Raw genomic sequence first — 20335 nt, 5'->3', positions numbered from 1 at the left:
ATGTATGTATTTATATATATATATATATATATATATATATATATATATATATATATATATATATATATATATTTATACGATATAACGCGGCTTGTCAGAACGATAGCGTTTTCAATTTATGACCGATTCTTCTCAAACTCAGCATGCTTTATCTATCGATCAAGACCAAAGTTAAGTTCGAAGATGAGCTTAATCGGGCGAGTAATTTGGAAATGATAGGATTTTGAAATTTTAAAAATCGTAAAAATTGATGTTTTTACTACTTCAACTTGGTATAATTACTGAACTAGACAAAATATTGAAATTCGGTAAAATGCATCGTAAAGCTCTTTTAATAAGCTTCAATTTTCACCACTAAGAAGTGGTAGTAGCCTCAATATTACTCTTTTTAGAGTTCGTTTAATGAAACAGTTTTACTGTTGCAGCCGTTTTAGAATTATTGTCTACATCATAGCTTAATCATGATGTAATTTCAATAATTACGATATTGATCAGTCTTTTGTGTAATGTTTTCGGGTAGGTTGTCAGTAAATATGTCACAAATTAGTTCTAACCATTGTTTTCTTCAACTAAAATTTTATCCGGTTGCAAAATTCTGATTAACTTGAAAACTGTTGTTTCTCAGCAGTTACTTAAAATTTGGACATTTATAATTCAAATCTTATAATCTGTGCAATTCTTTGGTAAATATTTGAGAAACTTTTTCTTCACAAGATAATTTTTTTTCCAAAATTTGTTGTAAATAGTTTTAAATTTATTATTGAATTTTGTTTTTAATTCATGAATTAAGTTATACATTATCAGTGTTATTATATTATTTCATTAAAAATCAATTTTTTTTATTTGAAAAATCTACTTCCATTTCGGCTGCCGAATGGCCTTTTTTTTTAATTTTTACTTATTATTTATTTTCACCACATTATTGTCGGTACACTGATAGAAGGATTTCTTAGCATTTAAGAAGATTTCTTTGTATTTAAGAAATCATTTCTTAGCATTTAAAAAATATTTCTTAGTATTTAAGAAATATTTCTTTGTATGTAAGAAATATTTTTTAAATATTAAAAAATGATGTTTAAGAAATGATTTCTTAAATGCTAAGAAATCTTTTTAAATAGTAAGAAATCCTTCTATCAGTGTATGAGCACTCATACCATCCTTGGGTGAATATATCTAACAATTAAAAATCTTTATTTTAATTTAAACAAAGATGTTTTAACTATAGTTAACTGAGAAAAATAGTTTTTGATATTATATAATGTAAAAGACTCCATTAGTGGCACCTCTAAGCCCTATTAGTGGCACTTTTTCTTTCAATAAAAAAATTTATTTATTTATTTAATTATTAACAGTTATGCCAAGGCCTCATTAGCCGAATGGCAAATTAACAAAATCCATAATCATCATATATTCACATTTATAATAGTATTGTTTAAAATATAAATTTACATTTACAGAATTTAGAATGTAAAGAGCAAATTTTTATTTTCTCATCAGAATCGTATCCAATAAAGCACAGAGATGAAAATAAATAAAGATAGTCTCAAAACAAAAATCACAAGACAAAATCAGATTACTGTTTTTCTTCAATCTCACGTAACATAAACAAATCGAAAACTTTTTACTTACTAAGTAGAAAAATGTTCTACTTGGGATAAAAATTAAAAATTTTTTTGATCTAAAGGTCTCAAAGATCAGAGATAATATATTCATAATAAAAATTAATGATTTCATTAATTTAATAAATGTCAAAATCAAATAAAGTGTCAGTAATAGGATTCCCGCCACTAATTGGGTCTTTTACCCTAGTGTTAATATAAATGATTTTTTTGATTTGATAAATATTTATTGTTAATAAATTATACATCCTGCGATGCATTCAAATTTCCCCAAAAATATATACTCTGATATTTTTAAAAGTATTAAAATTAAATTGACGGTCTAATTAGCAATTGGTCTAACTCATTATTTTTTAGAGAGTGATTTTTTAACATTTTGATGTAGCAATAGTCCAATAATAAATTATTTGAATGATCCAAGCCAAAGTATTATACCTCTATTAGATATAAAATTGTTTTTTAAAGTGACAATAAATTTTTAACTAATTTTTTTTTTTCGTGCAAATGGAAGATTCTTTAAAATGGAATTAGACAATTTGCTAATTAGAACGTCGAAATTAAACTTTATCATGGTTTGATTGGAAATATAAAACATTTAAAGTAACTTTGTACGTATGAGCAAATTTTAAGTTCATACGCCACCTGTCGGAATTTTTAACTACTAAGCGTAGACTAAAAAAAAATTAACTTGACTCAAAATAAAAATTTTTGAACCAATAAATTTTTTTTAGTCTATTTAATTCAAAAATTTTTCTTTAATTTTTTTTATTCAACTCAATGAAACATTTTAAAATAATATTCTTAATTTAAAATTTTTTTTCTTGAATCAAATTAATTTTTTTTTCAGTATATATCTAAGTATATATTTTTGGGCAAATTTAAATTAACTTAAAAATTTTCTATAATAAATTTTTAAATCTGTTAAATTGAAAAAAATATTTTTTATATAAATCAAAATTATATTATTGCTTACGCTGGACAGTAATTGCAGACATAGCTGAAATAAGGTTGCCCGCGAGGTCCTCGAGTTCCATTACACTTGGCCCATCCGCAGCCTACGCGATGAGTGGGCGCCCAAACCATCTGCGTGTAATGACCAACTTGGCTGAGGTCATTTTTAGCATGAGGCCCGTACTTGAAAATTTGATGCTCCAAGTACCAGGTTTTAATGGCAAAGAACCTGAAAATTATAGATTCAATTTTGCAATTAAAAAAAAAATTCAAATTTTTCAAATAAATAGGATAGAAATAAAAAAAAAAATTCTTCTAATACAAAACATTAATTTTGAAGAAGCACAAAATTGATTATTCCCCCGAGAAAATTTCACCCCTTGTCCAATTCTAAGAACTATTTCCCTCGATTTATTACTGCATTAAATTTTTCCAAGACTGCCCTAAAAATGGCGCCTTTACGACCTCACTAAATTCTCCGTGAAAGATTTTCGCAATCGCGAATTCGATCTTTCCATTTTCGAATGAAAAGAATTTTCTCTTATTGCGTCAACAAAAAGCTTGAAGAAGAAAAAAAATTCCTTTAGACAGTTCAAAATTTATTCATTTTTCACATTAAAAAAAAAATTAACTTAAATCAAGAGAAAAATTCTTGAACCAAAAAAATAATATTAAAAAATTTGAATTAAGACGAACAATTTCTAAATCACATAAAATTTATTTAAGCCAAGAAAAATTTCTTAAAGAGGATAACCACTGGAAAATTAAAAAAAAAAAATTTTTTTTATTGAATCAAAGTTTATACATTCAAAAATATGTATCTAGAGTTTTATATGAAAATTCCGAATATTTTTCGAGTTATAATCATTTTTGTGACAGCGTGTCAAATGACTATTGCACACGCGGCAGTCTGACGAAAACGCGTTTTTCTTCAAACTACTTTTTTTGAACTGGTGGGATCTATAATTTGCATAAATATGAACCGATTTGCAACTTTTTTTTTCCGTATTCATCTATTCAATAGCTATAGTTGTACGTAGGGGATTTGGAAAATTTTAATTTTTGAAATTTTTTAGGGCTGTTTGAATCTAAAAAAATGAGAAAAAAAAACGAAAAATTTTTTAATATGTCGCCATTTTTTTTAAAATCTAAATTTTCAAAATCCCCTACGTAAAACGATAACCACATGCATGCAGATTATAACGCAGTTTGGTGGCTATCCTCTTTCAAATTAGGTCTTCTTTTTTGACTAAGTAAATTTGGAAGTTTAATTTTTTCAAAAAAAAGCTAGTTATCTTTTTGATTGCTGGTGATTTTGATCTTGAATTTTTACTGAAGGGTCAGAGATATGGAAAAATTTATGAAGACCTTTTTTATATAAAGTTGGACTTATCCTAAAATTTCGAATTTTCTAATCTCGTCCAAATTTTATCTCAAAGAATTTTTAAAGAAACAAATTTATCAAAGGCTTTTTGATATTTATTACACATAATACTTTTTTGTTGAAATTATTATTACTCTAAAATTACCAGTCTCCAAAACGTACACGGAAAAAAATTTCTGGGATAATTTACGATACAACTATTGTAAAGCTGGACAATACTTTCATTACTATTAATTATCAAATATTTTAGAAGAAAATTTACTCTTAATTCATGAAATTTTACAACTTATGATTAGAAAAAGTACAATATTACTATTGTAAAAAGTAAGAGATTAAAATTTCTAGTGCTGCCTGTGTATCTTTCCAATAGAACTATAACAAATTTTACAATAGTTGAATTGGAATGTTTCTCATTTAGTGTGAGCGATGGCCGTGCACAGCGCTAGACTCCGAGTTTATGTTAATCCGAACAAAAACAGTTTCACTGTAAAAAAATCACGCCAAGTCCACGTTCATAAGACTATTAAGAAAAAAAAATTTTATTCCTTTACAAAAAGATATAAAATAAAAAATTAAAAATCCAAGTAACCGATATGGTTGTATATGATTTCGGAAATTAAAAAAAATTTTGTTGTAAATTTAAAAATTAAAAGAAAAAATTTTGGAACGTATTTAGTGTGCGTGGTTACAAAATATTTCACTTTTTATGAAATTCCTAAAATCTATCTACTAGGACTTTTAAAAAAAATTGAAGTACACAATGACGCACACCAAGTACGTTCCAAAATTTTTTCTTTTAATTTTTAAATTTACAACAAAATTTTTTTTAATTTCCGAAATCATATACAACCATATCGATTACTCGGATTTTTAATTTTTTATTTTATATCTTTTTGTAAAGAAATAAAATTTTTTTTTCTTAATAGTCTTATGAACGTGGACTTGGCGTGATTTTTTTACAGTGAAACTGTTTTTGTTCGGATTTCAGTATTTTTTGTAATTATAATAAAAATTGACAATTTTAATTTAATACATTTCCGGTGGCAAACTATCCCCTTTAAGCTATAATCCGAACAAAAACAGTTTCACTGTAAAAAAATCGCACCAAGTCCACGTTCATAAGACTATCAAGAAAAAAAAATGTCTTTTTTCTTTACAAAAAGATATAAAATAAAAAAATTGAAAAATCCAAGTAACCGATATGATTGTATTTGATTTTCGGAAATTAAAAAAAAATTTATTGTAAATTTGAAAATTAAAAAAAAAATTTTGGAACGTATTTAGTGTGCGTGGTTGCAAAATATTTTATTTTTAATGAAATTCGTAAAATCTATTTACCAGAACTTTAAAAAAATTGAAATACACAATGACGCACACCAAGTACGTTCCAAAATTTTTTTTTTAATTTTCAAATTTACAATAAAATTTTTTTTAATTTCCGAAAATCAAATACAATCATATCGGTTACTTGGATTTTTTAATTTTTTTATTTTATATCTTTTTGTAAAGGAAAAAGACATTTTTTTTTCTTGATAGTCTTATGAACGTGGACTTGGCGCGATTTTTTTACAGTGAAACTGTTTTTGTTCGGATTTTAGTATTTTTTGTAATTATAATAAAAATTTACAATTGGTACCAACTTAAATCTCGCGTTGGCTGCATTTTTTATAGCAAACTATCCCCTTGAAGCTACAGTTTATGTAAAAACAATTCCAGCGCATCCTGGCGGATGTAGATGCAAGCTGTGAAATGTATTTTTTTAACTGTAGTTTCCCATCTATTGGAAGATTATCATGAATTCTCGAATTATTTAGTCTGTGGCATGTCACTTTTTACATAGAAAAAAAGTCAGGATCGAAATTTTTGAGCTTGCTATAGTTTGTGCTGATAACATTTAATAATTTCAAGTAGATTAATTGTTATAATTGAATATAATTAATTAATATCAGTAAAATAAAGCATGAATTACTGTTATAATATAAAATTTAAGAACAAGAAGTACCGTAGAGTTAAATAAAATTTTGCAACCTCAAAATACCGTTCTGCTTACAGTAAACACAGTCGGTAGTCTCGCGCTCCGTTTACAACGGATTTGAACGGAACTTGGCGCCAAATTCTACCGAATCTGTGGATTCATGTAAAAGTTATTCTTGCGCTGCCTAGCGTGTGTAATTGCAAGCTGTCAAATATCTTTTTTTCACTGTAGTTTCCCATCTATTATAAGATTAGCATGCATCCTTATATTATTTAGTCTCTGACCGTCCGCTTTTTACATAAAAACAAAGTTAAAATCTAAAAATCTGGGTCGCTATAGTTTGTGCTGATTATTTTTAATAATTTTAAATAGAAATTATAAATATAATTGATAATAATCAAGTAATACGTGTAATAGAAAGCATGAACTACTATTATAAAATATCGTATAAAAAAAAAATCAAAATAAATTTGAAAAAAAATTTGTAACGATTCTGGGTTCGATTCCCGGATAAGACGAAAACTCCAATTTCGTTTTTCGGTTACTGTATAGGTACCAAGTAGTCTAACCTCCTATCTCTCTTCCTTCCTAAAATTTCTTTTAAAAAAACCGACTGTCAATTTTTACAATAGTTGAATTGTAAAGTTTACAATCACATATTGTATAATTTGTTCTATATTATTCGACTTTTTAAGTTTCTTGCTAGCTTTATTTGTTGGATAAAATTTACAATAGTAGATCGTAAAAATTACTAAATGAGAAATATAGTCCACCGTTACTATTTAATTCAATAAAAATTACAATAGTGAAATAGTAAAAATTCCTTCAATTTTCTTTCCGTGTAAAAAACTTTATAAAACAAAGAAACCCCGAACCCCAAATTCCTTTTTTATCCCAGTCAAAAAAATTCCCGAAAATCATCTATTTTTTCGATCCTCACAGTGGCTATCCCCCTTAAGAATTTTTCTAGTCACATCAAGATAAATTATTTACTTAATTCAAGTAAATTTTTTTTCTGTGCATAAAATAGCTACTTTTAAAAACGACAAAATAATTTAAAAGAAAGAATTCAATTGTAAACTTGCAAAAAAAAATTCCTTTAAAAAATAGTGGAGGAAATAAATAATGAATATCATAATAAGCATAAAAAATTGGCAGCGTCAACTAAAGAACTGAGCCAACAGGTGGCGCTGTGTAGTGACACCAAAAATAGTTCTCGCATAACGTACGACTGGATTCTATTCTCCGAATGGGATTATCATTTCCGGGCCAGCGGGTCTTGCAATTGTAAACTAAGTAGAAGCTCTTTTCGATTCCTACGTTGCAGTCGCGATTGGGCAGAAAGGGAAAATGGATAAAAGGAGGGGATAAAAACGCATTCTCGTGATTTGCTGACGCATATCTTTAGTATAGAAGTGAAGTCGGTGTAAAAAGCGAGAATCGATAAAGCAGATTTCGATCGAGCGTTTAGTCCGTGGCCATTCGAGCTCGTAATCAGATTTAGTTTTCCTGCCAAATCAGAAAACTGAAACTCGGTTGTATCTGTATCTGTATCAGTATCTGTAACTCTCAACTGGTATTCAGCGATTCCGGGTGCCAGGTCGTTCTCTTTTCAATCGACTTTTATTATTTCTTGTTCCTATCGAATCGGCAGCACCCCGGAAAAAGTTGTCGCACTGAGGATTAGAGCTCTCGACACTGTCGGCGAAAAACGATACGTGATTCGATTCGATTCTGGGAATTGCGACACTGCTTCTGGGAAAAGGAACAGGAAAAGGAAAATAGAGCCAAGACGATACTGATACCGAGTGAGACATTTAGTTTTTATATTATATTATCACAGCGCAGCAAAATGGCTGCAGTAGAAAAAATACGAAGAAATCTCGGGACTTTATAATAAAGTAGGGAAAAAAAAATTTTACATTATGGAATATTATATATAATATTGTTATAGTTATTCGGAGAAATGTGACACGTAAGGGAAAAATTTCTTATCAAATAATTATCTCGAAGCTTTTTTCGGAAAGTTAGCTTCCGTCAAGTAAGTGGAATTCGTTTCTTATCTGATGATATTATACGTTGTAAAAAGAAAGTGAGATGGAAATTAGGGTCAGCGAAGATTGTCAAAGCAAGATCGGTTTTTTTTTTTGGCAAGAGGATAATGTTTTAATATCTTAATTCTCATTGTGGGTTAATGAATGGCGGTTTAAATGCTAAAGGGGCGTTAAAAAAAATTTTTTTTTGCCTTTCGAATCAAATGTGAGGTTAGTATAAAAATTTCGGGTTAGTATAAAAAAATTTTATTTATTATCAGTAGAATTAAATCAATATAATATTTAAAAATATAAACAATTAATACACGGAAAAAAGTTAACTGTAAAATTCCGTCGGATTCCAGTTAATTTTTATAGTTTCAAACAGTACAGCGGACATCGGGATGGCAAAAATATAAATATTACAGAACTTAATGTCGAAAGTGTAGAAGCCACAATTTATAATTTAATATCGAAAATAAGTGATTAGTAGCTGTCACTATAGTAAATAACAACTCTATCTTAAAAAATTACAGTTTCAAACAGTAAAAATTGCCGTTTCAATATATAGTCCATTCTATGAGAAGAAGGGGAATTCAGATGAGGAGAAGGGGGTCTCAATCTAGGACAATTTAACATTTCAAACAGTAAAAATTCTACTCTTAAAATATACATTTTACCAGTCCAAGCCAGTGTTGCCAATGTCCGGTAATTACCCATTTTTCAGGTAATTCGATATCGAATGGGTAAGTCGACGGTAATTAGATTTGAGTGGGTAAAATCGGGTAATCAGCTTAATCAAGATGGAATATTGTAAAAATATTGTAGTGCAAGAGTTAGATAATAAATGCAATCGACACGCGTTGTTGGATTTGACTGATTTCAATATTTATGTAAATTTAGACCTCGAAGATTATTGAGGGAAATCTTAAGATATCAAATTTAATATAAAAAGCTAATTAATTTCACCATTAATGGTGAACTATTCTTTAAGAATCTAAAAAGTTACATACTTTTTATGACAAGTTTTACTATTTTCAAATGTATCCGTTGAGAGAATTTTCAGTGACATTAAAAATGTATAATAATTAATTTAGCGGATATTTGATAATTTTAAAATTTTTGTAACAAATAAATTATGACAATAAATAATTATCAAAAAATTGACATTTAGAAATTTTAAAAATTTAAAAATACAATTTTTAAAAATAATTTTTTCCAGAAATTTGATTGTTAAAATTAAAAAATTTTCAAGTGACAGCTAAATTCAATGTCATTAAAAATGTAAAAACTGATCATAGAAATAACTTATTAACTGATACATTAAAGTCTATTTTAATTACTAAAAACTTTTATCCTAAGATAGTGATACTATTAACTTTGAACCAAACGAAGAAATGTTAAATACTAATATTTGGGATAAGAAAGACGTTTATATATTAGTATATTTATGTATGTTACGTTATGACTTTTGTAAAAATTTCAAACATTAAATTTATAATAATGTTGCTACAAACATTATAAAATTTTTATATAAAATAAAGAATTTTATTTAATAATTAATTATTTTATGCATTTTATATTGTCAATACTGTAAGGGTATAAAATTATAAATAAATTTTCATATTTGCCGCTCACAAAATAGAGTTGGTAACAGTGTTGGGTAAAAACGGGTAATCGAACTTTGAGGAAAGGGTAATCGAGATTCGACCCATCGGCAATACTGGTCCAAGCATGTCAATAATTATAGTCTCATTTTTAGCGTTGCGTTTAAAATTTACCATTTTACTTTGTAAATATTGACGTTGCTTGTATTAGAAATTTACTAACTTTATTTTATACTTTTTACATATTATGCGATTATTTTTTAGGTACGAAATGATAAATATCAAAATCAAAATCTTTAATTATTGTACTTTAACATTTTCGACCTTCACATAACGAATATTACTGTTTCAAATAGTAATTGAGGATGGTTTTACTTGTATCACTGTAGAGTGTTTTACAAGGGAGGGTGGGGAATTATTGTCTCTCCACTTTTTCTCCGCAATATAATCTCTCAACCCCGTCATTATAACTCTCAACCACTTTTTCGTCCCCACCCCTGCATGTCGGGATTTTTCTTTCATGCCCGACACACATGTGCTGCGACTGTGGCCGACTTACGCGTTATAATCAGTACCTGCATTTGCATTACGGTCTTAAATAGTATGGAGGTACTTCTATAATGACATTTTACCTCCATAACTATACGGGAAAACCACAGAAAACCCGACCAGTACAGAGGCTGGCAATGAAACGCACATATTCTTAGTTTATAATCATTGAAAAATATTGGTGCGCGCCGGAATCGAACCCTGGTCCCACTTTTTCGAAATGCAGGTACCGAGCCAATTAGGCTATTGCCAACCTCTGTTTCAAATAGTATTTTCTTCCAGTTTAAGTATAAATTGTAGCATTTAGATGATAAATATTATAAAGTGATTAGTAAAATCACGATTTTACTGTTTGAAATGGTAATTTTTAGCAGTTGATTATTACTTATCAGGCGAGACCATCTTTTTCTCGCTTTGCTCTCACGGAGTTCAACGGAACTATCTCTGTCGCACTCCCAAAAGCAGAGCAATTGCAGTTTCGATTGGTTTCACGAAACGAATGAAATTTTTGAAAAAAACGCTTTGTGGTGAAATAGTTTATTAAATTATCTACACTGATAGAAGGATTTATTTATATTAAATAATATTTGTTAATAGTTAACAAATCATTTATTAGAGACCATTTTTTAGTATTAAACAAATATTTCTTAGTATTTAAAATGATTTGTTTGTATTTAATAAATCTGATTTTCATTTATTAAATATTAATAAATCTTTTTAAATATTAACAAATATTTGTTAAGGACTAACAAATGGCTTCTAATAAATGATTTGTTAAATATTAAGAAATCTTTTTAACTATAAACAAATCCTTCTATCAGTGTATTATCTCTAAAAACATTTTTTGAAAATTTCCATTCATTTCGCTAAGCCGATTGAAACTGCAATCACTGGTCTTGGCTGTTATTATAAATCGACTAATATTTATTACAGTTTACTTTTTTCCGTGTAAGCAGAAAAAATTTAGAAGACTTTTTGGCTTTTGATCACAAAATTTTTTTATTGATAATGCTAAAAATGCGTAAAATTAAAAAAATGCGCTCTCTTGGGTTTTTAAAAATTATTTTTTCAGTTTTAAGCTTAAAATTTATTTGTAAGAATTAGCAAAAAAAATTTTTTAAACGCACTTTTGACACAAAATCTTATCTAACTGCTTTAATACACGTTTTTAGTGTTTGAGACATGAAATATTAATTAATAAATAATAAATAATTGTCTATAGTTAAAACATATTATCTGTGCTTTATAAATTTTATTTTTTTTTTAATTTCAGATTTAAAATAGAAATAGTTATTAAGAATGTAAAAAAAAAAGACTCAGAATAGCCAATTTAAAAAAATATTTACTTAAAATTTGTGGATAACGTTTTATTCTTTTTCCTTTCATCATACATTCATATATGTATATGTTTACATTAAAGATTGAATGTACGCGAAACGATTGAAATCCTTGCAAATATTATTTTTTAATACTTGAAGCTTAAAAAATTCGGTGAAAAATCGAGGAAGCAAATTCTCAGCTCGGGTCATTAGTTTTTCTTCAGCACGAGTTACGATACCTGGGAGGATCTCTCAGCTGCTAAAAAAGGCTCGTATTTTCCCGAGAACTACGCCCGCTCCACAGATAAACTACAATGTACCAGTCATACCCGGTTGTGTTTTTTTAGTCACCCTCCGTCTTATATTTTAAATTTAAAACGAATTTCTCGAATAAAAGATAATCCTCTTCTCTCAAATCTTATGACTGGTTATTAATTGTAATTACTCAAGGACTAAAGTTTGTTAGTCAGAATTTCGAACCCGAGACTTGTGCCAGATGCTCCGTCTGGTCGTCAGGTGCCAACCTTTGCTCTCTCAGAACTTCAACCACCTTTCGTTGCATCTCTATTCCAGAGTTAAGACTAGATACAGGACATTTAACATTTAACATTTGTGGTTTCCTTAACGAACTTTATATTCTTTTCTTATTTCCGTCTTTTACTTTCTCAATTTCAGTGAATTATAATTATTATCCCTCAGAAAACGGAATTTATTTCTTCACGAAAAGTTTTTCTTTCGTAAAAAAAATTTACTTCCATAAAAGCTTTCGTTTTATGAGCGAGTTTGATCGAAAATTAGATTTATTATCCGATAATTTTATTTAAATTATTGCAAGACAGAATTATTTTAATAATAGAAAATTTCGTTGATAAAAAACCATCTAATCTAAGAAATTTCAAACTTTTAATTTATCTTATTACATAATTAAAAGTTACCAGTCTTACTGTGAGAGAATTTTTGACTATGCGCCGCCTAGCGGACAAATCAGACACTAACTAATTAAAAATAATGCAGATAAAATTTTTAACGATTAAAAATATATTTTCTAAGTTTTTAAATTAAAAAATTTTTTTTAATAAATTAAATATTATTTTAAAAAATTAAGAATAACATTAAAATAGTAATTATTATTTTAACAAATTGAGTAATTAATTAAAACAACTATTTATTTGTAATATTTATTTTTAGACGTTAATGTTATTATATAGTTAAAAGTTACTAATCTCACTGTGAGAGAATTTTTGACTATGCGCCACCTAGCGGACAAACTATGCACTAACTAATTAAAAATAATGCAGATAAAATTTTTAACGATTAAAAATGTATTTTCTAAGTTTTTTGATTAAAAAATTTTTTTTAATAAATTAAATATTATTTTAAAAAATTAAGAATAACATTAACATAATAATTGTTATTTTAACTAATTGAATAATGAATTAAAACAACTATTTATTTGTAATATTTATTTTCAGATTTTAATCTTATTATATAGTTAGAAGTTACGAGTCTAACAGCGAGAGAATTTTCGATCATGCGCCACCTAGCGGACAACTCAGGTACTAAAATGCTAAAAATCATTCAAATTAAGTATTTAATGTTAAATAATGTTTTTTTTTTTTTAGTTTATTGTTGTTTTTTAATATCGAAAAATTATTAAGCTACATTTTTTTGAAATTAATGTCAGTTTTCAAAAAACCTTTTTTGTAGAAACATAAATTTTACTAAAAATAAAATTCTTTTAGCTTGTAAAAAAAAACTTACCAAGGAACTTGAGCCGTTGAAATAAATATATTTTGTCCGCAGCTTCCAAACGCGTCGATATGCAATCCAGTAGCATTGTCATGTGTGAGTGCATAGCAAGCCTCAGCCCATCTTTGCGCAGCTTTAGCGGCTCCGGTGTGCCATTTCTTTAAAAAGGATCAAATTCAAATTCAAAAATTTATTAACAAAATCCTTTTTCATTAAAATTTAATACTTATAAATTCAAAATCCAGCAACTTTTAGCTTATAAAAATACAAATAAGAATGAGAATAAATTGGAAGCTTCACAACTTTTATTGATCGTCTGGCTGACAGACATGGACATGGGTACAAAGGAAGAAGCGACTAGAGACGGATGGAAAAAGGTAAAAAACCAATCAAAGTACTTTGACGTTGATATATAAATAATATGGCTGGGATGTATGTGTAATAGACGTTATGGAAGATTTAATAAAAGGGGAACTATCCGTATCCCCTTCTCTGTTTTCTTCGGGTGTATATTATTATTATTATTTATCATATAGATGTAGGAGTAAAAAAAGAGCTTACACTCGCTTATTCACCTGAGTTGGCTCACACTTTTACGCCTCATGATACAATTATTATGACAGCCCGAGGAGAACCGTGTCAATGACCGTGTGCTTTTGTAAGCTCTTTTATATTGGAGTGGGACGAGATGGAGTATTGTTTTTTTAATAGACAAAAGATGAATAAATAAACGCGGGCAAACAATCGCTCGGGCTACCTTGTTCGCCAATACGAACTCTTAGGCTCACGCCTCAAGAAACTTTATATTTATTATTTTCTTTTTTTTATCTTTTGTCGTTGGGTAGAGCCAACACTCAATTTAGTGCTCACAAGCTTGGAAATTTTTATTTTTAATGCTTTCTAAGGATTAGTATCAAATATTTTTAGTTATATTTTTTAAAGTTATAATTTTTAAAAAATTATTTTTTTTGATTTATTGTAACAAAAATTATCAACAAAATTTTTTTTTATGATAGAATTAACTAAAAAAATTCTTATTGAATTTTTATCAAAGTCATCATTTTTGAAGAATTTTATTTTTGATTATTTGTAACGAAAAGGATCGAAAAATTTTATTAATAATATATTTTTAAATAATTTAATTTTTTTAATAAACCTCTAAGTTTGTTTCTATTTAAAATTAACTAAAAAAATTCTAATTTATTTTTTTTTATTGATTGATTTTTAATAAATTTAATTTTTGATTTTTTTTAATAAAAATTATCAATGAAAATTTTTTTATAATAAAATTAAGTAAAAAAATTCTTATTGAATTTTTTTCAAAGTAATCATTCTTGAAGAATTTTATTTTTGATTTTTTGTAAGGAAAAGGATCAAAAAATTTGACTAAAAAAAATTTTTAATAAGTTTTATTAATATATCTTTGAATAATTTAATTTTTTTTTAATAAATCTCAAATTTTTTTTCTATTTAAAATTAACTAAAAAAATTCTTATTTAATTTTTTTTTATTGATTGATTTCTAATAAATTTTATTTTTAATTTTTTTTAATAAAAATGATCAAAAAAAATTTTTTTATACTAATTTATACAAATTTATAATAAAATTAAGTGAAAATAAATTCTTATTGAATTTTTTTCAAGTACTCATTCTTGAAGAATTTTATTTTTGATTTTTTGTATCGAAAAGGATCAAAAAATTTGACCAAAAAAAAAATTTTTATGAAGTTTTATTAATAATATATTTTTAAATAATTTAATTTTTTTTTAATAAATCTCAAATTTTTTACTTAAAATTAATTAAAAAAATTCTAATTTAATTTTTTTGATTGATTTTTAATAAATTTAATTTTTGATTATTTTTAATAAAAATTATCAAAAAAAATTTTTTTATAATAAAATTAAGTAAAAAAAATTCTGAATGAAATTTAAAAATAATTTTCCTTTTCAATTTTTTATAAAAAAAAATTTTTTTCGAAGGATAAGAAATAAAAAAAATTAATTTTATTATTTTACAAAAATATTTGACCAAAAAACAATTAAATACCAGATCAACTTATTGTCACTTTTTGATAATAACATCAAAACTATAAAAAAAAAGAACAATAATTAATAACAATTACCATAACGAGCATGTTGGCAGCCGTAGGAGTTACGTGAGTCCGAAAGAAGTTGTGGTAAAGCACTATTTTCCTTTGAACTTTTTTATTACTCGGCGTTAAGACTCTCGTGGGAATCTTGTCACCGTACAAACGTGGCACTGAAACAGAGGAAACAAAAACTTACTTTTCTTCCTTCTTATTTTTTTTTTTTTTTCCAAGATAGACCATTGCAAAAAGCTAAAAGATGTGCAAAAAACATTAACCGAAAAGAAAGAAGAAAGTACATTACTGCGACACCTTCGCGTGTACATGTCAAAAAAAAATAACGCATGTGGACTTAAAAAATGAAAGCTCAAAACCCGATAAGCGATGAGCTTACTCGGCATATTAAAAAAGTATGTTGGACCGGTGCCGCTGACGGCTTCATACACTAAAAGGTAAAAAAGAGAAGAAGAGAAAGGTTTTTTAAATTTTTTATTGGGGATAAGTGATGTGTGTTTTATAAATTTTCAGAGAGTGATAAGAAAGTCAAACGTTCGTGCGTTTTAGTAAAATGAGGTCAAGCTTTGTGGTTTTATTTAATCTATTTAAAAGGTTCTCCTTAGAGTTAGTAATATAAGTGCCGCTCAAAGAAATTACCATATTTTTATTATAGCCGAGTTAGTTTGTAATCACTTAATCGTTAGTCATGGTCCACAGTATTACTGGCTCTTTTGGTTAACACTCGATTTAATCGCTGATTTATATTTATGTTACTATTATTTTTTTTTTTATTTTTTATGATAATGGAATTAAGGTAAAAGCTTTGAAGGTAACTTTACTAGTTACTGCCTCTATCTCGTACTCGATTATATTAATTTTATCCATTTTTTATCGCTGGTAATTAATTATTTCTTTTATAATTAATTGTATGCTAATTTCCAAAGTTTTTTTTTTATTTTTTATTTGTGGGGTTCTTTTTTTATGACAGAAATATTTTACGACGTGCTAAGTTTATGAAATTTGTTTTTATATTTTATTCTCGGGAAATTTTACGGTAAATTGTGGATTGAGTCTTTTAATTTAGAAGGGGAGTATTATGGGGAAATTAAATCTTAATTGGTACTTGGGTTAATCGGATTTTTAAAAAATTATTTGGTTATAAAGAATTTGGAAGATTTTCTTTAAAAGATCTGAAAATTAATTTAAAAAGCACCTTTCTATTTTTAAAAATTGTTAAAGTTTCTTTTCTTTTTTTAGAAATTTTGAATTTTTATGAGTGAAAAATTTAATTTTTAAATTAATTTTGTTGAAAAGAATCTTTGAAAAAAATTTTGAAGTAAAAAAAAAAAATTCGAAGGACCAAAAATTTAATTTTTTATGATTTAAAATTTTTTGGGAAAATTTTATTTTCTGATAAATCTTGGACAATTTTTGAAAATAATAAAAAACTAAAAATATTTGCGTTTTTTATCGAAATTTCTTATTTTTATTAAAAAAAAAAACTTTTATCAAAATTTCTTATTTTTATTGAAAAAAAATTTTTTATCAAAATTTTTTATTTTTATTATTAAAAAAAAAAATTTTATCAAAATTTTTTATTTTTATTATTAAAAAAAAAAATTTTATCAAAATTTCCTATTTTTATTAAAAAAAAAAATTTTGATAAAAACTTCTTATTTTTATTTAAAAAAAAAAATTTTTATCAAAATTTCTTATTTTTATTAAAAAAAAAAATTTTTATCAAAATTTCTTATTTTTATAAAAAAAAAAGTTTTTATCAAAATTTCTTATTTTTATTAAAAAAAAATTTTCAATTTTAATAAAAAAATTTTAATTTTTTGTAAATTTCCCAATTTTTGTAAAAATCTCCATTTAAAAAAATTTTCAATTTCCAAAAGCTCAAAATTAAAAACTCAAAAATTAATTTTTGTCTGTAATAATACCCAATTATCCTCAAAAAAAAAAAATAATTAAATAAATAAATAAACAATTGATACTCTACTAGGCTTACTGCGATCCGTTTCCCAGGGCAAAGCGGCGGGTAGCGCCGCAATCATGATAACAAACGTCCAAAGAAGCCTCATTGTCACTTTCCTGAAACAAACAAGAAAAAAATCACGGTAAGTAAATGTAAACTTTGCTCATCTTCATCTTTATCTCCTTTTATTTACAGCTACTTGATGCCAGAGGAGTTTTGCCAGTGCACTTCATCACAGCTCGCCGATAACATACTCAAAAGTTGAGAAAATAAGAGTACAAAGTCCCAACAACTTTTCAGCTTTTCAAAGTAACTTCTTTGCTATTTCAAATATTTTCAAGAAAGATAATAAATTACCCTCTCAAAAAAAATAAAATAAAATTTTTTCACGCTTAATAAAATGTAAATTGATATAATTAATAAAATAAATTTATGCGGACGATAAATAAATTTTTAATGACCTGGTGTAAAAAAAAGAGCCGTATAAAAAAAGCGCGGTGTCCTTGAAGAAACTCTTAGCCCCGTAATTAACTGCCCCATGCTAATTACTTTGCTCTAATAATCGTTAGAGTGTGTGTTAACGATCCCCATCTAATGTAATATTTTTTTAAAATTGTAATGACCTCCGTCGTGGAGGAAATTCACACTGCATATAATAATACATAGTACATTCTCAACACTTGACACTAAACCAGTTCTGGTACTTAGCGCGCTACGTAATTCCCCGATGTAATATATAATATAAAAACCTATATTTTATAATGCGGTTAAATAATATTATTATTGTATTAATTAATGCGAATTTTACTGGTTGAGTTTTGGATGAAAAACTCGTCAAATCTAGTCCAAACTATATTTAATTAGCTTTTGTTGCTGTTTCATTACTCGGTTAAATAATCTAACGCTTTTGTTTGATTTCAGGTCAGGTTAATTATATAAAAACTTTTTTAATGAATATTCTATTCTATAATTGTCAAAGACTTTTACTTTATTTAAATTTTAAATAATTTTTTGTTAATTAGCGAAATATAAATTCTGCGAGCTGATGCGAATAAATGTTTCGGTGTCGCTTTGAGTGATCATGTGGATATTTACTGTTATACTGAAATAAACCGCCTGTGAAATGCGCGAAATATATAGATAGAAATTTCACTAATTTGTGTATGAATATGTTTCATTTAATTTGTCGGTAGTCGATGAGGGGGTGTGATTTTTTTATTTTAATTAGACGGTTATTAAGCAAAAAAAAATGGAAAAAAGTTGCGATTTTTATTTTAAAAAATAGTTTTTAATTTTCCGGCTTGAAATTGGGCTATTCATGAACAAATATGGCTCGATATGATTATAAATAACGATATATAATTTTTTTAATAAATTTAGTACTGAAAATCTCTAACAGATGGCGCATGGTCGCTAAATTTTCTCCCTAATAGAGAATTAAATTTTTATATATATAGTTATCAAATATAAACTAATTTTTTTTCACTCATTACACGGAAAGAACAATAACCCACTGTACATCCTCGTATAGTATACTCCGTGGTATTTGTAGTGAAAAAAAATTTCAGACTATAGTCAATATCCTTCAAAGTATACTAAATTATTTTTGGACTGTACTCAGTGAAGTCTCCGATTTAATCGATTAATTTTTCTGGTTATATCGCGTAAAACTTCATGGGATTTAATCTGAAAAATTATTTCGTGTAAATTAAATTATACTCTGTTGAAATTTGGATTATGCCCACGGTGACTCCGCCAATTTTTTTTCTAGCGCCTGCGCACTTAGCATTATCATATCTATTATGTATTTTAAATATTAGGTTAGTCAAATATTGTTTTAAATAATTATTACATACATCAAAAACATTTAAGGAGCATTAAAGCACAATTTTTCCGATAATTTGGGGTTAAAAAATTTTTTTTTCTTTTCTTAGACTCTTCGAAATTAAAAATGTTAGGCTAAGAAAAAAATATTTTTACATATCAAAATATATAAATAGTCACACACTCATATAATTCACTGATTATATTTTAATTAATGTCCAATATGCTGATTGACTATAACTCACAAATTATAAACAGCACTTTACGCGCAGGCCCTAGAAAAAAAAAATGGCGGAGTCACCGTGGGCATAATCCAAATTTCAACCGAGTACAATTTAATTTACACGAAATAATTTTTCAGATTATATCCCGTGAAGTTTTACGCGATATAACCAGAAAAATTAATCGATTAAATCGAAGACTTCACTGAGTACAGTCCAAAAATAATTTAGTATACTTTGGAGGATATTGACCATAGTCTGAAATTTTTTTTCACTACAAATACCACGGAGTATACTATACGAGGATGTACAGTGGGTTATTGTTCTTTTCGTGTAGAGATTATTTTTATTTGATTTAATTATTAAATCAATTTTTGACTTAAAATATACTAGCAATCTTGCAGTTACTACGTGACTGCATTGACTTGTGAACTGTAAATAAGTAAAATCTTACTTTATTAAATAACAAGCAATCCGCCCCGGCTTCGCACGAGTATTTAACGAAAATTTATAAATTATTTATAATATAATATACATATATACCTAGCATATGTCACCCGAGGATAGTGTAGCTTCCCAACAGTGAAAGAATTTTTCAAATTGATTCAGTAGTTTCGGAGCCTATTCAATGCAAACAAACAGACAAACAAACAAACAAACCAACAAACAAACAATCAAATCTTTCCTCTTTATAATATTAGTATAGATGACTTATGTTACATTGCATGGTATTTTCTTATTTATTGACGTTTTTAAAGATATAAGCTCATCCCGATGTTACACTCATCAAGAGCTTTCATTTGAGTACCCACATGAATTTTGATATATTTTTCATATTTTCATATATATATATATAATATATATATATATATATATATATATATATATATATATATATATATATATATATATATATATATATATATATATATATATATATGAAAAATTGATGTGGGTACTCAAATGAAAGGTCTTCATGAGTGTTATATCGGAATGAGCTTATATCTTTAAAATTGTCAATAATTCACAAGATACAAGGTCAT

At 26.6% G+C, this 20335-nt stretch overlaps 1 protein-coding gene across 5 annotated transcripts in view; it reads right to left on the bottom strand.

The window, feature by feature from the left end:
• The window catches only part of LOC123272755 (serotriflin-like), a 153705-nt gene that overhangs the window by 7738 nt on the left and 125632 nt on the right, over positions 1–20335 (bottom strand). For 4 of the 5 annotated variants that reach the window (XM_044739751.1, XM_044739750.1, XM_044739749.1 and 1 more), the window contains 4 exons: positions 17272–17363; positions 15309–15445; positions 13199–13344; positions 2593–2799 (listed from right to left, as the gene is read on the bottom strand). In XM_044739751.1, coding sequence (XP_044595686.1) covers positions 2593–2799; positions 13199–13344; positions 15309–15445; positions 17272–17353 — 572 coding nt within the window. In that variant the 5' untranslated portion in view covers positions 17354–17363. The remainder of the gene's footprint in view (positions 1–2592; positions 2800–13198; positions 13345–15308; positions 15446–17271; positions 17364–20335) is intronic. The other variant, XM_044739752.1, reaches the window with a different exon arrangement.

The sequence above is a fragment of the Cotesia glomerata genome, linkage group LG10 (genome assembly GCF_020080835.1).
Source record: "Cotesia glomerata isolate CgM1 linkage group LG10, MPM_Cglom_v2.3, whole genome shotgun sequence".
Taxonomy (NCBI): Eukaryota; Metazoa; Arthropoda; class Insecta; order Hymenoptera; family Braconidae; genus Cotesia; species Cotesia glomerata.
Note: the sequence above shows the minus strand (reverse complement) of the source record. Positions and strands in the feature narration are given on the sequence as shown.